We start from the raw sequence: 18,168 nt of genomic DNA, 5'->3' as shown, positions 1-18,168 counted from the left end.
TAAAAATGAAAGAAGATAGACTCGTTCTATTGCGGTAGGTATGGCAACAAATACGATGACATCAACTATCTTACAAAGTCTCCGGATTACGATGTAGGAAGAGTAGATGATAAGGAAACAAAAATGGTAGATGATAAGTGTTTGACCAAACTCCAAACCTACTACAATCAAAACGAATACTCTACGTGTTAGCCTGTGGCTTATCCTCCTCTATCTTAGAACTATATATTTATCCTCCTAAAGACCATGCTGCCCAAGATATTGCACAACATGGAGGTCCAAGTGCAAAGATCCACCATCATATCCGACGGCGGTCCGAACGCCCCCGCCGTGCCGGCGACCGAAGTACCTCTCACTGTCTTCGACCGCTTTGCGTCCAACATCCACATAGCCGTCCTCTTTGCCTTTGCGTCTCCGACGCCGGCAAACGACGCTCTTGTCGACGGTCTACGTAATACATTCAAACATTTTCCGACGCTCACCGCTCGGCTCGGCTACAGCCTTACTCACCGCCGCCCATGCATCCTAATGGGCGGCGGCGGCGGTGGCGGCGCGCAGGTGGTGGAGGCGACCGTGTCGTCTGAGTTATCCGACCACCTGCCGCTAAAGCCTTCACCAGAGTTACAGCGGTTACACCCAAACCCGGGTGCCGGCGCCCAATTGTTCCAGGTGCAATTCAACCGCTTCATGTGCGGGGGGCTCATAATCGGGTTCTCGGTGCACCACCGGGTGGCCGACGGCCACTCGATGGGCGCCTTCTTCACCGCATGGGCCAAGGCTGTCCGCGGCGCGCCCATCGACCGCCTGCCGGTCTACGATCAATCCTGGCTCAAACCCCGGCGGCCGCCGAGGTGCGAATTCCAGCACTGGGGTCAAGACTTTATACCCACCACACCACATCACAATGTCCTAACCAAGAACGTCGACCCTAGCAAAATAACAAACATATTGCTAAAATACCCTTCAGATTACCTAAAGAAGTTAAAAGCTAAGGTAGATAACAAGTTCACCACCTTTGAAACTTTGTCAGCTCACCTATGGAGAAAAATAACAATAGCTCGAAGGCTACAAGATTACGAACACACCACGGTACGCGTCCCAGTGAATGGTAGAGCAAGGCTAAAACCTCTAGTTTCGGATGATTTCTTTGGCAACTTAGTCGTTAACGCGTATCCAAAAGGTAATGTGAAGGTGCTAATAGATGGAGGACTAGTGAAAGCTGCGAGTATTATTCACGAAGCTATCGCTGAGATCGACAAAGGATATTTCCAGTCATTCATAGACTTCGGAGAGTTGCACGGAGAAGAAGAGCTCGTGCCGGCTTACGACGTCGACGGGAACCTGCTGTCGCCGACGTTGGAGATGGATAGCTGGGTGAGGTTCCGATTCCACGAAATGGATTTGGGCGGTGGAGGTGAGCTGAGAAGCTTCTTGCCGACTTGGGTGCCGTTTGAGGGGTTGATGATGTTTCTTCCTGGGTTGGGTGAGGAGGGAGGTGTAGATGTGTTTGTTACGTTGCTTCAAGACCATGCTGAGTTATTGAGACAGATCTCTCACTCCTTGGATTAGATTTTAACTTTTGCTTGGTTTTGTTCATTAAATTAGTGCTGGATTTTGCTTGATGTCATGCTTACTAGTCTGAGTGATTAAATATCTGCATCTTTGATTACTTGTGAGATGGATGAGGGGAAAAGAATGCTTTTAATGTTTATATGTGATGGAATGTTGCAAAACAACAAATATAATAAAATTTAATTCCATCAATTATCTAACTAATATCTTTCACCCTTGGGAGGATGTCGACAAGAAGCATTAAATTATCATCTTATCTTAAATTTTCTCTTTTTTATTATTTAAAATTAAATTAAAATAATTTCTAGAGGACCTAAAATTGGTGACATAATTTTTTTAACAAAGAAAATTTAAACAGATACTTTGTCACTAAAAATAAATGAGAAGATCTATATAAAGATCTTATTGCAAATTACGAAATCCATATCCTTCCGCAGCTAATTTATTACCTCTACCAACAACTAGCCTTATATTTTGACCACAAAAAACAAATGATATTGTACGGATCTACACGTGGCAGTACAGGAAGCCATTTCTATGCAGTTCTATCCGCGTTGACTACCATCAATTTTTTTTTCAAACACAAGAGTTTGCTGAGTTTGACTACAAACCAAACAAAGTTTGGATGTTTCCTTCCATAAGCGATCAAAACTAACGTAACGCTCTACGTGTTAGCTTTGTGGGGTTTCTCCACTCCCTCATCTCTATCACAACATCACCTCTATCTCTATATAATACCATCCCTCTGTCCACTTTGAGTAGTCCATGCTCACTAGCTTACAATGGAAGTCCAAGTACAAAGCTCTACTATCTTAGCCCATGGCAATCCTAATGCCATGGAAACACAAGTACCTCTCACCATATTCGACCGCTTCGCCTCCAACCTCCACATCGCCGTCCTCTTCGCCTTCGCGGCGCCGACGCCGTCAAATGATGCTCTCCTTGATGGCCTTTCAAAGGTTATTACACACTTTCCGACGCTCATCGGTCGGCTCGGCTACAGCTCTAGCCATCGCCGGCCGTGCGTTATATTAGGCGGCGACGGCGGTGGCGCGCTCGTGGTGGAAGCAACCGTGTCGTCGGAACTATCCGACTACTTGCCGCTCGAGCCATCGCCGGAGTTGCAGCTATTGCACCCCTCCCCGTTCGATGCCGTCCACTTGCTCCAAGTCCAGCTCAACCGGTTCAAGTGCGGCGGGCTAGTGATCGGCGCCACGGCGCATCACAGAGTAGCCGACGGCCAATCCATGAGCACCTTCTTCGTCTCATGGTCGCAAATCGTTCGCGGGACGACCGTCGACCGCCTCCCGGTCTACGACCGATCCTGGCTCAACCCGCGCCGCCCCCCGCGATGCGAGTTCGAGCACTGGGGTCTAGATTTCGTGCCAATACCAACTCATCGACGTGGCTTCACTATAAACCCTGTCGACGTTGATCCTAGTGAAATCACCAACATGTTAGTAAGATACTCTACGGATTACATAAGAAAGCTAAAGGCAGAGGTGAACAACAAGTACACCACCTTCGAGACTCTGTTAGGCCACTTATGGAGGAAGATAACAATAGCTCGAGGGTTACAAGATTGTGATCTCACCATGGTGAGGGTCTCAGTGAACGGTAGAACAAGGCTAAAACCTCCGGTTCCTAACGAATTCTTCGGCAACTTAGTCCTCAACGCGTACCCAAAAGCCAACGTGAAGCTATTAATCACCGGAGGACTCGCCGCGGCGGCGAGCATAGTACACGAGGCGATACTTGAGATCGATCAACGATACTTCCAGTCGTTTATGGATTTCGGAGAGCTGTATGGAGAAGAAGAGCTCGTGCCGGCATACGACGTCGACGGCATCGTGCTCTCGCCGATCTTGGAGGCGGATAGCTGGGTGAGGCTTCGATTCCAGGAGGTGGATTTTGGAGGAGGCGGCGGTTTAAGAGGTTTCTTGCCCACTTGGGTGCCTTTTGAGGGGTTGGTGATGCTTCTCCCTGGGTTGGGTGAGGAAGGAGGTATAGATGCGTTTGTTACGCTGATTGCAGAGCATGCTAAGTTACTGAGACAAATCTCTCACTCCTTGGATTAGATTTCATATGGCTTTTGCTTTGCTTTTGCTTGTTGTGATCTTGTTTGAGTAATAATATCTCTTGTCGTATGCTCTCAACTACGTAACTTTTGGTCGTTTTCAATTCACACCCTAAATTTGTGGTTACTACGGTTTATAACTCTATATTTTTTTCGTTATTTATAATTTGGCACCTATATTTTAGTAAAATAAGAAAAAGAAACGCCCTTAACTAACTAGCTTTTGTATTGGATTTCAGAAAAAGCCCGAGTTAAAGACAGGGTGAAACTGAAAATAAACATATAAGATAGCGTGTACGATGAAAACTCCCTAACATAAGTAGTCCTGGTGACGGCTTGACGGGTTCCAGGATCTCGCTGGAGTGAAACCTCGCCACCTCCTCGGATCCACCAAATCCAAGCCGTCGGAGCAATGGAAGCCGCCACGGGATCCTGCCACGTGGTTGCCATGCCCTACCCCGGCCGCGGCCACATCAACCCCATGCTAGTCCTCTCCCGTCTCCTCGCCTCCCGCGGCATACAGGTCACGTGCGTCGTCACTGAGGAGTGGCTCGACCTCCTCGGCTCGTCTTCGCCGCCGCCGCTGCCGCTTCCGAGCGAAGTCCGGCTTGTCACCATACCCAACATCATCCCCTCCGAGAACGGCCGGGCTGCCGACTTCCCCGGCTTCCTCGACGCCGTCTCCACCAAAATGGGGGCACCGTTCGAGCCGCTCCTCGATCGGCTCGAGCCGCCGGCGTCGGCAATTATAGCCGACTCGTACCTTCCGTGGGCGGTGGAGGTTGGGAATCAGAGGGGTATCCCGGTCCTCTCGTTCTGCACCATGGCCGCCGGGTTCTTCTCGGTGTTGTACCACTTTCACCGGCTGCCCCTGCCAGTCGACCGCCGCGTCTCGATCGAAGCGACGATAGGTATGTCCATAGTCTTATCTATCTCCACCGTTCAATAACTCTCGTGCTTATTCTTTTCTTGTCCGTATGCGGGTAGATTGAATAATTTTATCCCAGTTTTACCGGATAATATTTCTAATTGGTTAGAGATTACTTGAAACACTGATGAGTAAATGGCATGAATTTAATTGATTCTTGCATGAGTATCAGAAGATTTGTTTGCACAAGTTCATCTTAGTTAAGCTCATCGTGCTGTAATCAATGTGGTAGTTTGACGAATAACTTTGCCCACAAGAATTTTATGCTCGATTACAAATGTTGTCATCTTAATCTTCTTATCCGCATTTTTCTTCTCTTTGTTAACTTTGTCGACCATTGCAGAGTAGATGTAGAAGTAGGTGTTCATATGATTTTTGTTCTTCTACAGAAGAAGATGAGTACTTGGAACAATATATACCAGGAATCACGTCAATAAAGTTATCCGATATCCTGCCCGTCTTATCCGCTCCAACATTGCAAAGAGCTCTGGAAGCCTTCTCCTGGGTAAAGAAAGCCCAATGCATCCTCTTCACCTCCTTCTATGAGATTGAAGCAAGCGTTATAGATGCATTAAGAGCAGAGCTCCCATGTCCTGTGTACACTGTTGGTCCTTCAATTCCTTACATGATGCTCAAAGAGGAGAATCCAGTGAGATCCATACCATCAAATGCTCATCACCTGGACTACTTCAGTTGGTTAGACTCCCAACCTAACAACTCAGTGTTGTACATCTCTCTGGGTAGCTTCCTCTCAGTGTCGCAGTCTCAGCTCGATGAGATCGCGATGGGATTGTGCGCAAGTGAGACTAGGTTCTTGTGGGTTGCCCGCGGGGAGTCTTCTCGGATGCGAGAAATGGTTGGTGATATGGGCTTGGTTGTGCCGTGGTGTGACCAGTTGAGAACCTTGTGCCATCCTTCAGTGGGAGGCTTCCTTACTCACTGTGGCTGGAACTTGACGCTCGAGGCTGTGTTCGCAGGTGTGCCGATGCTTACGTTTCCTATATTTTGGGATCAGCCGCCCGATAGCCGACTTATAGTCGATGAATGGAAGGTTGGAATCAGTTTGAAGGAGAAGACTGGGGAAGATAACATCGTCCGAAGAGAGGAGATTGCGGAGGTTGTGAGGAGGTTGATGGACTTGGACGGAACTGAAAGTAAGGAGTTGAGAAGAAGAGCTCTGGAACTGCGAGAAGCTTCTCTTCGAACAATGGAAGAGGGTGGATCTTCGTATGCTAACCTCACTTCTTTTGTTAAAAGTCTTGTAAACAGCCATGGATGGAAGAATGTAGTCCAAGTCTAAGAGATGATTGGGTAATGAAACTACGACACCCCACAAAATCCATCGTACTGACATATCAATCAGTTAGATCGGTTGATGTTTCTTAATTTGCAATAATTGGATTATATAGTATGGTTGCTAGTAATGTGTTCTTCTTCCTTTAGGACTTGGGACTGGTTGGTATTTTAAGAAAAGAAATGCTATATTTTGAAAATTTAATGGGTATTCATATAATGACCCAACATTTCAATTTGCAACAACATTTACTTGAATTACTTACCATAATATTTAGAAGTAGCTGTCTGAAAAATAGCCATCAGAACAAATTATGCATCTGTAAGCCAAAGTCATGAGATAAATAAATGTTAGGGACAAATCTCTCTATAACCTAAGATATAATGATTTCCCTTGCAATTTCAACTGATAAACATTATGCTATCAATGAGATAAATAAAAATTCTAAACGAGAGGTTTTTCCAGAAGGAAAACAATCAACTAAAAGTGAAATTAAAGAATGGTTTTGATATGAATGTTCAAGAAAAGTCAGCCAACAGCCAAATTATATTATTCACATTCATAAATGTCTCTGAAACATTCTCGACTGTTTGATAAACTGCACTACTGAGAATAGAATATGAACCACAAAGATACACAAAAAAGAAATTATCCTATCATCATCGAGATGATCTCCATTGCCTTCAATCCATCAAATGAATGACCCCCCAAAAACCAGAAAAAAGAAGGCTCTTGCAAAATCACTTGTCACAGAAAAAAGACGATATTTCTCTGAAACGTACTCCTGAGAATAGAGTATGAAAACCACAAAGATACACACACAAAAAAATTATCCTATTCATCATGGAGGTGATCTCTCCACTGCCTTCAATCCAACAAATGAATGACCCCAAAAAGCAGAAAAAAAGAAGGCTCTATTTCAAAGACTTTGACTCCTATATCAGTTTTGTAGCCGCAGGATACAACGCGACAGCTCCAAACTTTGCATCTGAGTACTTCTTGTACACAACCTTCAGTTTACTCTCACCTGCTGCTGAATGAGAGTTCACCAGCATCTTAGTACAATCCCTGCAACATGCAACAATTTGTCAACCATGAAAAGAAAAGAAAAATATCGAAAACCTTCACAATTAACGCAAAGGAAGAAGCGACATACAACAATTGCTGCTCGGAGAATCCGGTATGGCGCTTTAGTGTCTCGGTCCAAAGAGGGCTCTTCTTTAGCGTACAGCACGCTGCATAGACGGCAGAAGCAGCGATCATGGAGGGGCAGAACATGATCATGGAGTACTGCATCAGAGCCAATTCAGCGAAGAAGAAAACCATGTGCTCCATCTGCGTTTTAGCCAAAAGATCGCTGAGGCAAAGGCAGAGGGAATTTTATGATAGTTATAAACAGTATATCTAATCTATTGCTTTCACCTCTTTATCACTCGCTGTAGCCTTGATAAATCTTACAAGAAACACATACGACGTAGGAACAGTCAAGTTCCATTCCAGTTTGTTCAGAATTGCTTTTTCCATCACCAGTATCTGCTCTCTGGAGTATGCCCTGTCTGATATGCAGATGAAATCATTCACCTGGACCCAGATAATAATTAGTTGAGCTAGTTCAGATACAAATGGACTACTAGAATCAGAATGAAACTAGAAGATGATGTACTATGATTCTACCTCTGGAGCCCATATTTCCTCATACTTGCAGGCAATTAGCATCGAACAAACACCTACAAGCTGCAGCTCTCTCCTCGTTACAGTCTCCATTGAAAGGTACCGATCAATGATATAGAATGTGAGGTAGAGAGTTTCAGGCATCAGCTCAAATTTATGGTGCACTTCAATTATCCAATCAGCAAGAATGGCCCTCATCTTTGCGTTGATCTCAACCTGGGAATCCATGTAGTCATGTATCCGGCTGGAGTTCTGCATCATCAAAAAGTGAACACCTTTCAGCACAAATGGAGCCGGAAAAATTGTATGTGATGTTCAAAGAAGCAAAAGAGAAAAATGTACCTCTGCAAGTTTATAGAACTTATAAATGTCTTCGACATAATCCACCACAGCTAACTGATCTTCGGCATCCGATGCATCGATGTCTTGAACCAAATCTTTTGGTTTGTCAGTAATTCCACAAGCAGCCTAATGTTCATCGATGACAACAAAGATTTTAGAACAAGAATTCATGTATAAAGTTACCATAACTAGCTTATTGGTATCCTGAATAATATTGAAAGTTGTAACATACATACCTTGCTACGAGCTGTAAGTACTGAAGTGAGTGAGTTAACTTTCTTTCTTGCAGATTTGCTACTGCAACTGATGCTACTCGTCGACATCGGCTTCGTTCCATTATCTGAGTCAGAACTGATCTCGCAAACATTCTGAGGCTTGGGCTTAATGGCAACCTTCTTGGTTGCTTTTATGCCACCCTTTCCCGCTGCTCCATCAACAGGAACAGCTACAGGTTTCTGCACATATGGGTGAATTGACATTTTACATCAAGTGAAAAACACTGCACGATAACTACAACTGCTCTTAGACGAAAGCATTGCCGCCGAAGAAAATGGTGAAGGTTCCATACCTTACTGTCAACGGCGGCGGCGGCAGCGGCGGCTTGTGAATTTGCTAGGAGTTTAGCACCAAAACTTCTGTGAGGAAGAAACATAATATCAGATAGTCTGAAATAAAAGAGACAAAAGGTAATAGAAGGAAAATTAGTACCTACCTAGTAATGGGTCGATTGATCTGGACCTGCTGTTTTCTGGTTCAAAGAAAGAACAAGAAAAAAGATTAGGAAAAAGAATGGAAGCAATTAGTCTTCTTGGGCCTAAAACAAGCCTAAGTTTGTGTTACCCTTCGACGGCTCGAACAGTAACCAGATTGCCGATGTCTTCCAGAGCTCGCCGGTTCTTCCCATCTGCTCCAGCGCCAGCCTTTGGCTTGTGGATGGGTACGACCCCACCTGATGATTGCAGAACAAGTTGCATAAGATTTAGCTTATGTGTCCTTGGACGAGAAGAAAGAAAGGAAACTAAACGAAATGAATCAACAAAAAAGGAATTAACCAAGTGTAGAAATTCTTCCCGAAAATCCACATATCTGAAAGTTCGAAAGAAATTAGGGATGGGGACTCGATAAACCCCAAATACAAAGGATTCAAAGATAAAGAAAGGTCCAAAATTTATACCATCGAAGTAGATTAGAAATGTATCCAGAACAAATCCATCAAAGGAAGAGAATGAAACCAACAGAAGATATTGAAAGAAAGTAAAGAACCCAAAAAAAAATTACGCAAGAAAAGCATCAAGGAATTGGGTCTTTATCAAAGAGCTATTTTTCCAAAGATTTACCTCTCTGCCGCTGGGAATCCACCACTTGATGCCTCGAAGCCATCTATCTCTTCTCCTTCCTTCTTTTCTCCCTTCTTCTTCTTCTTCCTTCACACTGTCTCTCTCTTCTTAGGTTTCTCCTGGAGGCTTTCTGGGTCTCACATAAAAAGGGAGAAGGGGGCGTCGATGAGAGGGGTTTCCTTTTCTAGTACCAAGGGCGGCTCAAACGGTCGAATTCTTTTGAAAATCCAACGGTCCGTTCACGTGGGATCCAACGGCTCGGATTTGTGCAGTGCTCTAGTGCTCCGAAACTAGCCGTTGGGGGTTAATTAAGGGAACGATTCCCTAGCACGCGTTGAAAGTGTTTAATAATTTGATGTCCCTAGTCTACCTGCACAATTATCCGGTCGATTTAGGGGATAGGATCGTCTGCAGTGCCGGTCGCAGGAGTTTCTGCTGCACTCGGGCAGTTGGCAGCCAGCTATTGACTTCCCAAAGAATGCTGAGAGGCTTTTTCGTATTGGTACGTTAACATTCAAGTTTAGAGTATAACGAATAAAATGATTGATGGGTTCAATGATATTTTTAGTTTGATATCTAGAAAGTTCTAAACACAGGAGGCTGCGGGGTTGGTGCTAAGGGTGGAACGAAAATTAGAAATTTATTTGTAGGTAGCCAGGTAGTGGTTTTTTTTTTTCAAAAAAAATTATTATTATTATTATTTTTATCGATGATATGGGTTAGATAGAATGCCGGTCCTTTTTTGATACAGAAACACTGAAATCTTACAAAATTTTAGCTAATATAGTAAGCTGTTTAGTCTAGACTTTAGGTCACATGCATCGCTAAACACCGCTGAAATATGCTCCAAGTCGTCGTACTGCCAAGCTGCTCCTCCATAATAATTATTTGGGGGTTATAATTAATCATATGACCTCCTTAGTCATAAAAATGATACCTATCAATTCTACTATAGTTGATTAATTTGTAGGTAGTGGTTTTGTTTGGCTTTGGCTCAGATTTTGCTCGACAGTGTAATGTGGTGTGGTACTAAAGTAGTAGTTTGATGTGATAGTAAGCTTATATGTAGCTCAAAAGATTAGCCTAATAGCTCGGCCTATTATCTTTATATGCTTCGAAGCCTAAGTGTCTTTGTATCAAGAGAAAATTAACTATTTATCCAATTTAGATTTAACCAATAGGCTCTCAGATAAATAATAAAAAAAATATAAAAATTTAACTGACATTGCAAAATAAATAAATTTGTAAGTACCCACTGTTTAGTGCTTAGGCAGATAAATGAATCAATGTCTGAAATCCTGTGTAATTCTCTCTGCTTGACATTCTTATGCGTCCAACCAAATCGGATATTTCGACAAAATCTTACTATATATATATATATATATATATATGTATATATCTGGCCAAGAACAACAGACACACTAGTTTGATGAATAATCTTGGTACTGAAACAGAAATATCATAACCCGTATGGATTTTGTCTATTACAAGAGTATGATCTTCAAACAAAGTGAGTATTACACTTAAAACTAACGAAAACTTACATATGATTGTTGTAAACAAGTGAGTTTACCACCAATACGAAGGCAAATAAAAGGATGCCATGATAAAACACTATCAGAAGAAGAAAATCCTCAAGTGGAATATCTATTTTTCACCTTAAAAATCAATAAATACACAATCACAAAGCCTAGTTGTACAAACAGTAATCCAGAAGCACGCAGTGTTAGTTTGTCAGGTTTACAATGAAGCCTGGTCATCTGGCCCAGCAAGCATGATCTGCCATTGATCAGATAAAAGAAAAAAAAATAAGAAGAAGAAGAAGAAGAAGAAGCTGAAATGCTCCAAGAATCAAAAAATAAATAAACCTATAACAGATTATCTCGTAAACTAAATGTACTTTTTAAAAATAAATAGTAGGAGTCCTAGATGAATCCATCGAGTAGTAATTTAAAGAAATGCAATAAAAAGAGGTCACTGGTATACATTGATGAATTACTTACATTACAGCTAAATGCAAATTTACGAGCAAGAAGAATTGCAGCATTTCTTTCCCTCTCGGTTTCAAAAGCTAGTGTAAAGGACAAGCCTTTCCTAGCTTGCCAGAATACTGCTTGAGCCGCAGCACTACCACCACCTCGGACTCCACAGAGCTGGAGTGTCCAGGAAAAAGAAAATCAGATGGAACCCATTATTATTCTAAAACTGAAACATCACTCAGAATTATCTCACTTTGAAATCGCAATTTATAGAGCATTTTTAAGAGTTCTGTTGACTAATTATTAAGTGTGTTAACCACATCTGATTCAGGATTTATACTCTCAGAGGTTATTTACCTGCATAGATGAAGAATATGATTCTTTCGCCTTTGTGCTCCTGCCTTTACGAAGTTTGATTCGGAGCTTCTCTACATGAAGTGCATGGACTGAACTTGATGGATAATCACGACCATTCATGTGGGTAACAACCACCTGACGAAAGCAACATGAAAGACATCCAGAAAGTAAGAAGATGCTGAATAAATAATGATGAGACAATTCAGTACTGTTTGCAGATTTGATTAAACTTGCATCTCAGTCCATAAAGAAAGCACTGTAAATTGCAGCCAAGATTCAGAGTCAGAAAATGCAAATCAGAGTCATTACTGGAAGTAGATTTGATTAAATTTGCATTCCAGTCCATAAAAAAAGCAGTCTAAATTGCAGCCTAAAAATCAGAGTTAGAGAATGTGAATCAGTCATTATTTTTCCGTCACAGTTAATCCGTTATCATCCACAATTAACTGTCATATATACACGACTGTCCATGGAACCTGCTGGCCAGTAGGTCACAGTAAAAAGTAAAATCTTGGTGGCCCCACGGGGAGCTAAGGGTAATCAGGTAAATTTTGCAAGTGAATCACAACTACAGAGTTAGGTTCCCTGATTTTCTCCATGGAATGAATTTGCATATGTATATGGATCGTCAAATGAGAACACAATCCAAATATAGTGGATCTTTACCATACCCATCAATAAAGCTCAGCCTAGAAACAAGACAGAGATATTCATGTAACTACTTGTAATTCGTTTATGCATGATTATTATTGCAACAGATTTTATCGTGATAAAATCATTAAAAAAACATCAAGAAAATATTGGATAAAACATCAAAGATTACTTCAGTAATAAAACTCAGAAAACCCCAAAATTGTATCATTTAATAATTAGAGAAGTCAAGATAGCTAAAAGAAGCAACATAAATTCATACATTGAACTCATTATCTGACTTTTTAACAAGTGTCTCGATGTATGTTTCCAATCCTGCAGCTGTTCAAAATAAATAGTCAGATATTTCAATTGATAGAATGAGTATGTTAAATAAAACAGTCATAATGTGATAGAACTAGTATTGTGCAGTGATTTTAAAATAAATCATGTATAGCTGATGAAACAGAATCACTTCCAAATTGGAGAAAATACAATTGACAAATAAAAAACTCTCAGAATGGAAAAGGTCCAACCAGGATCTATTGGACCAGCTGTCGACACTGTGACTCTTTCATCATCTAAAATAACCTCTGCTTGCAGCAATCTCCCAACATCAAGTGGTTCTGGAGCATAAGTACTTTTTGTTGCTCCTGCAAGTGATAGAGATTAAAAATTGAAGTCAAGATCAATAGAAAGGAGAACAGATTAACAGAAATAATGTGCCATGTATCAATTATAAAATAAGGAATCCATGACAGCTTTATCATAGTAACCAAAAATCTTTTTGCTACTGTAATTTATTATTTTCCCCTTATTTTAATTGGTTTGGTTGATTTAAAAATGGAAAAGGTCTATTACCAATAATAAGATTCATACTCACAATATCTAAGGAAATAATCAAACAACTGATTCACTTCCTACAATTGATGGCATGGGACATAATACCACAGAATGATTAGGATGGGGAGTAATATTGAAGGCATTACCTGAAATTAATACTTTCTTGCTTCCCTCAGGTATTATGCGGTACCACTGAATTGAACAATTAGAGATATCCGGAGCAGTATCAACTCGAGGAACAATATGTAAGCATGATCCTAGACTTTCAGAACCTTCAAGCTCAAAAAGACGGGACTTGTCTTCCTCAAGCCTTTTGATCATTGCAAGCTGAAGAAAGAGAGAAATATGGATACAATTAAATACACAGTCATAGCAAGTTAGCAACTTTAACTTCTTATTTCTTTTAATTAAGTACTCATCTGTTTCACAATGACTTCAGCTTCACATAGTCAACATGAATTTGTAAATCATCATGATAGAAGAAGTCATGAAAATGAATATAGGAAGCATATATTTTTCACAGGCAGGAGAACAAGCATAATCAAAATCACAAATCGGATAATCTTGTCATGCATGAAAATGAATATAGCAGGAAAATGACACACATAAATCAGAGGATAATCTCCAAAGCATGAAAAAGCAGTTACATGCCAAAACCAACACAAAGGTAAAAGGAAGATATATTTGACTTGAAAATTAGTATAGAGAGCAAGAGTAGACAGTCATAAATCTTTTCATCTGACTATGCTAGAGTAGATAGTCTTGGCTGTGACTATGCTACAGTAGGTAATAATGCTGGAAGCAAAAAAAAATTGCCATAACCAACCTCTTTCTTAAGATGAATGCATAGCTGAGACTTCTCTAAAAGAAGAACCCGGAGTGCTCGAAGTTCATGTTCCATGTCCATTACCTATTATAAAATTTGATTCATCATATTAGCAGCTACTTTAATAAGGCCTAAACTGAACTTTTTCTGTAAGCATATGAGGGAAAACAAGAAATATGCTAAAATTTTGGAACTGGCACAAAAAGAAATATTTCCAATTTTCCAATGAAGATATATGAAGGAAAACCAGATAAAGCAGAATGGAATTTCAATAAATATAATAAAAAAGAGAATAAATGGAAACCAGTGTGGCAGTTAAAACTTCAATGCTTACTAAGAAACCTACCCTGCTTGGCTGGTGAAGCATTTTGATTCTCCTAGCCTCTTGAATCTCTTTTCTTAGTTCTTCCATCTCCTTTCAGTTTAAATGATGAAGATACAAGTTAACATAAGATCAGAATAGAAAAGGTACAGAGTCCATATACATGCATATACATATCTATGATTTACAGCAATAGCATGCAAAATCAGATCAAGGACTAGAATGCTAACTAAAATGCAACAAATTAACTCCATGATTATCACAAACATATTCTCATCTTTGCTGTTTGTTATCTTATAGACAGCTGCAAACATGGTAATTATATTTTCTTAAAAATAACTGGTAAAATTTTTGTGTGCAACCATGCGGAGGAAAGCTTAAAATCAGCCAAAGCTTGAGCACAAGAATGTGTGCAACTAGCTAGCTCTAGAACTAATTGAATAATCAAGAGAATCATGATACCGGAATACCGCCAAAAATGACATAGGAAAAGAACTGCAAGTATAGTATATATATCAACATCAACTGAAAGAACCAGTAAAAGTTAATTTCCTAGATGATAATGATATATTTAAGTGATGACTTCTAGAAAGAAAATTGTATCATATCACGTAAGACTACTAAAAGAAATCTGGAATATAGGTGAAAAATTCTAATATTTAACTAGTGCAAGCCACCTGTTCCTCCGTATTACTGGTGGACAGTTCATGTTCTCGCAGGGCTTGTTCGACTCTTTCTATTGCTGCTTTGGCTCTTTCAATTTCACCAAGAGCAAGGGCCTTTTCTTCTTCAACAACTTTTTTAGCATCTTCAGTAGCCTGGAAGCAAAAAAGGAAGAGAAACTCAGAAAGAATGGGAGATAGAAGAGATGCCATCATTTTTTATCAGTGTCTCTTCCGAAAACTAGCAGTATTGGTATCATATTCACACACCAAAACAATATTAAGTAAATTTATCTACTAGCTTGCTGATATCTAGCCAGACAGAAAGTTGGCGGTTCTAATTCTTCATGCACTTACATAGCATGTCTTTATATTCAACTCTGCTAATAAAGTGAAGGAAAAGGAGAAAAGATTGAGTCCCCAAAGTATAAAAAGCAAGCTAATAAATTGCAAAGCAAACAAAAGATGAACCAAGAAACATTCAGCATTAAGCCATTAACTCAATAAAAGCAAGAACGCATAGAACGCCCACTCACATAATTATTAATTACTTCCACTAACCTGCTTAAGAAAGTTTGCTAGCTTTTCCACTTCTGCTTTTTCATGGAACAACTCTCCTTCTTTCTGAGTCAGCTGAAGTGCTAGAGCTTCCACCTACACATAGACATAGAACAACTCTCCTTTTTTCTATATCAGATGATCTTGTTGTCCCAAGTGATAAAAACTTGGTGGCACAATGCACCACCTAATTCAAGAATATAGAATTTGTCTCTAAATAATTATATGCATGACAAGAAACAACAAAGAAGAGAAAACCAACCAATGAGATTGCTTCCTCAGCATCATCTCTGTTACGACCTGCCACCCGCCCTCTTAGAGAGTCCAACACATCCCTTAGTTTCTTTAGAAGGACATGTCTATCCAATGAAGCCACTTCTCTCCATTTTGCCTGAAAAAGTCAAACAACAATTATGAGCAAAGCAGCTCCCATGAGTAACAGCAGACACATAGGTTAGTGTCTCGATTATATCTAGAACCTACAAGTTGCAGAGTAATACAGTAATACCCCCATGGCTTACGGGCCATCCGACTGTGATCCAATCAACATCACGATAGTTCAAAAGCAGAAGAGATGAAAAGAATAAATACTTCATAAAACACTAAAAACAATACAATTTCTTTGCCCTTGTTCTTTTGTCTCAAATATTCAAATCATGGAAACAAATAAAAGTTGGAAGCAAGACCTCAGCTGATAATTTTGCAGCACCAGACAGACCCTTCTCAAATTTCTCCTTGAGGTCGCGAACAGAAAGCCGCTTCTGCTGCTCCAGCAGCTGGGCCGTCTCCTTCGCGACAACCTCCTTGAGAGGCATAACCTCAGGAGCATTCTCGGGTTCAATGATTGTATTGTTGGCTCCTATTTTGTAATCTGGAAATCGACCCTTGACGAAATTAACATCAGATGAAACCATATGAAGTGCATCTTTCTGCATGGTGTCTCCAAAGTCACCCGTCACCCTCGTCATCCGTCCTAATTGCGTGTACTCTTCCTTCCATAAAAAATAAACAAAATATGAAAACGATACTGTACAATGAAGCAAAGAAAAGTTTGTTCTTTTCAAAACTTAAGAAACCTAATTCAGTTTCCTCAGCAACAGACGTGAAGGCACCAAACCCACAAAGTAAAATTTCCGAGTGAATCAGTCCAAATCAATTCATCGACATACAGCAGGAAAATACTTAATCTGACAAACCGAAATAGATTAGGGACTCAACCCGTCTAGGTAAAAAAAGGAGGGGCGATCGATCTAAAGGCTCCTAGTCACAACTCCTAGTAAGCATTAGACATGAATCTAAACGCCCACTAATTCAAACGATTAAAAAAGAAAATCCCTTCACTGCGTTCCGCTATGCCAAGACTCTGAAACACCCAGATGAATCCAGTTCAAATCAACATCATTAGAACTATGAAAATCTTATCTCTACAGAGGATGAGAAGTGAACTAAAAGCTAAGAAACGTGAACAAATCCATTAACCACAATTTTCACTCGAAAGAGAAACCCAACCTCATAAATCTCCCCCCAAAAGAGAAGAATTGGCTTGCGGCTCCCTTCCCCTGCTCCGAAGATTCGATTTTTCTCGGGTCTTTTCCGCTTTATTTCCGCACCTTTTCTCCTTATACTCTGCTCTTCTGATAAGGAATCCAACAATTCGCATGGATCGAATACGTCGGCGAAGATGGATTCTTTTTAAATTTATATTCGTACTTTCGGCACACTTGAAGAGGGGGGAGGAGAAGAGGAAGAGGAAGAAGGAACAGAGCGAGAGATGAAGCCTCGAGAGATGCGCCACTTTTTCGCGGGGCCCACCCTGTTTTGAAAGAAGTCGTTGTGAATCGTCAAAGCCCCCGATCGGAGATCAATTCTCATTTTTTATCCACGTGAATTTAGGACCTGCCAGTACTTATCCTTTTCTGGTCGAAATAACGAATAGCTATCAGCAGCGGATAGATAACAGAAAGGCTCTTTCACGAGTTTACCCTTCAACTGTTACCTTTTCACTTATATGCCCTCCATAATTTTATCTTTTATTTATATCTACATTATTTAAATTTTAGTACTTCGTTACCTCCAAATAATATCTACATTAAAAAAAAAAAATACACATACAAATTATACATTTACAGGGGTATATAAGTAAATATAAGATTTGGCATGCATGCACAAAAAAAACCTTAATCTATCTGTAAATTATATATAGATATATCTTTTGTTTCATGAGTTGGGTGGTATCCAGAATGGTAAAATCATATACTTAAGTATAAATATATAGGATAAGGCTGCGACAGTTAATTAGTTGTTAACAGTACAACTATATATATATATAGCGAGATGGTGAGGGTTAGTTGAGCCAAAAATAACTGTCATTTTTTTTAATATAAAATCTAAGGAAAATATAAAAAAGGAAATAGATTCGGAAAATCTCATGTAAACACTCGATAACAAATATGTCATCTTGGATTTATATATATATATATGTGATGTGGGTCATGACAACTACCTAACCTAAACTTTCGGCAAGCATTAGAACCCCGCCACTAGTGTACAAGGCAACAAATGGGGTCCACCCTTTGTGGCCGCCCTAAGTTAAGTTTGGTCCCACTTATCTACCTTGTTCATTAGTCAGGCAATTAATACTTCTTTCAATTGATTTGTCCACACTTTTGTTGAAGGTTAGTTTTACATGTAATGGTAATTTCTAAGTACCTGCTTGTTTTAAGTTTAGAGGTTTCCCGAAATCCTAAACTGATTTAGTAATTAAATATTT

The 18,168-nt window shown here is 40.4% G+C and overlaps 5 protein-coding genes across 6 annotated transcripts; 3 read left to right on the top strand and 2 right to left on the bottom strand.

Annotated features, from left to right (window-relative positions):
• The first annotated feature begins 246 nt into the window (after window positions 1-246).
• On the top strand, window positions 247-1,569 carry LOC140761301 (tryptamine hydroxycinnamoyltransferase 1-like). The gene has a single exon (XM_073098574.1). It carries the CDS (start codon window positions 247-249, stop codon window positions 1,567-1,569), a length of 1,323 nt encoding a protein of 440 aa, XP_072954675.1.
• An 839-nt stretch (window positions 1,570-2,408) lies between these two features.
• Window positions 2,409-3,650, top strand: LOC140761300 (tryptamine hydroxycinnamoyltransferase 1-like). The gene has a single exon (XM_073098572.1). It carries the CDS (start codon window positions 2,409-2,411, stop codon window positions 3,648-3,650), a length of 1,242 nt encoding a protein of 413 aa, XP_072954673.1.
• Window positions 3,651-3,960: 310 nt separating this feature from the next.
• LOC140761377 (UDP-glycosyltransferase 87A1-like) lies at window positions 3,961-6,090 on the top strand. Its single transcript, XM_073098674.1, has 2 exons — window positions 3,961-4,560; window positions 4,967-6,090. Exons 1-2 carry the CDS (start codon window positions 4,062-4,064, stop codon window positions 5,875-5,877), a joined length of 1,410 nt encoding a protein of 469 aa, XP_072954775.1. The 5' UTR covers window positions 3,961-4,061; the 3' UTR covers window positions 5,878-6,090.
• Window positions 6,091-6,398: 308 nt separating this feature from the next.
• Window positions 6,399-9,379, bottom strand: LOC140761333 (G2/mitotic-specific cyclin S13-7-like). Its single transcript, XM_073098611.1, has 10 exons — window positions 9,222-9,379; window positions 8,725-8,833; window positions 8,597-8,632; window positions 8,453-8,519; window positions 8,121-8,339; window positions 7,885-8,010; window positions 7,546-7,794; window positions 7,294-7,452; window positions 7,028-7,206; window positions 6,399-6,939 (listed from the first exon to the last, which is right to left on the bottom strand). The coding sequence occupies exons 1-10, from the start codon at window positions 9,262-9,264 to the stop codon at window positions 6,807-6,809; spliced, it is 1,320 nt and encodes a 439-aa protein (XP_072954712.1). The 5' UTR covers window positions 9,265-9,379; the 3' UTR covers window positions 6,399-6,806.
• A 1,279-nt stretch (window positions 9,380-10,658) lies between these two features.
• LOC140761533 (stomatal closure-related actin-binding protein 1) lies at window positions 10,659-17,198 on the bottom strand. Of its 2 annotated transcripts, none has more exons than XM_073098896.1 (13): window positions 16,908-17,198; window positions 16,085-16,390; window positions 15,661-15,789; window positions 15,402-15,494; window positions 14,856-14,996; window positions 14,203-14,271; window positions 13,857-13,940; window positions 13,177-13,357; window positions 12,724-12,840; window positions 12,471-12,529; window positions 11,558-11,692; window positions 11,225-11,374; window positions 10,659-11,000 (listed from the first exon to the last, which is right to left on the bottom strand). In XM_073098896.1, the coding sequence occupies exons 2-13, from the start codon at window positions 16,364-16,366 to the stop codon at window positions 10,962-10,964; spliced, it is 1,479 nt and encodes a 492-aa protein (XP_072954997.1). In that variant the 5' UTR covers window positions 16,367-16,390; window positions 16,908-17,198; the 3' UTR covers window positions 10,659-10,961. The 2 variants fall into 2 exon arrangements, with proteins under 2 accessions (XP_072954997.1, XP_072954998.1); XM_073098897.1 differs by having other exon boundaries at window positions 16,085-16,386.
• Window positions 17,199-18,168: the final 970 nt, after the last annotated feature.

The sequence above is a fragment of the Typha angustifolia genome, chromosome 6 (genome assembly GCF_048772165.1).
Source record: "Typha angustifolia cultivar Huaian chromosome 6, ASM4877216v1, whole genome shotgun sequence".
NCBI lineage: Eukaryota > Viridiplantae > Streptophyta > Magnoliopsida > Poales > Typhaceae > Typha > Typha angustifolia.
The sequence above is the reverse complement of the archived record's forward strand: the minus strand, read 5'-3'. Positions and strand labels throughout refer to the sequence as shown.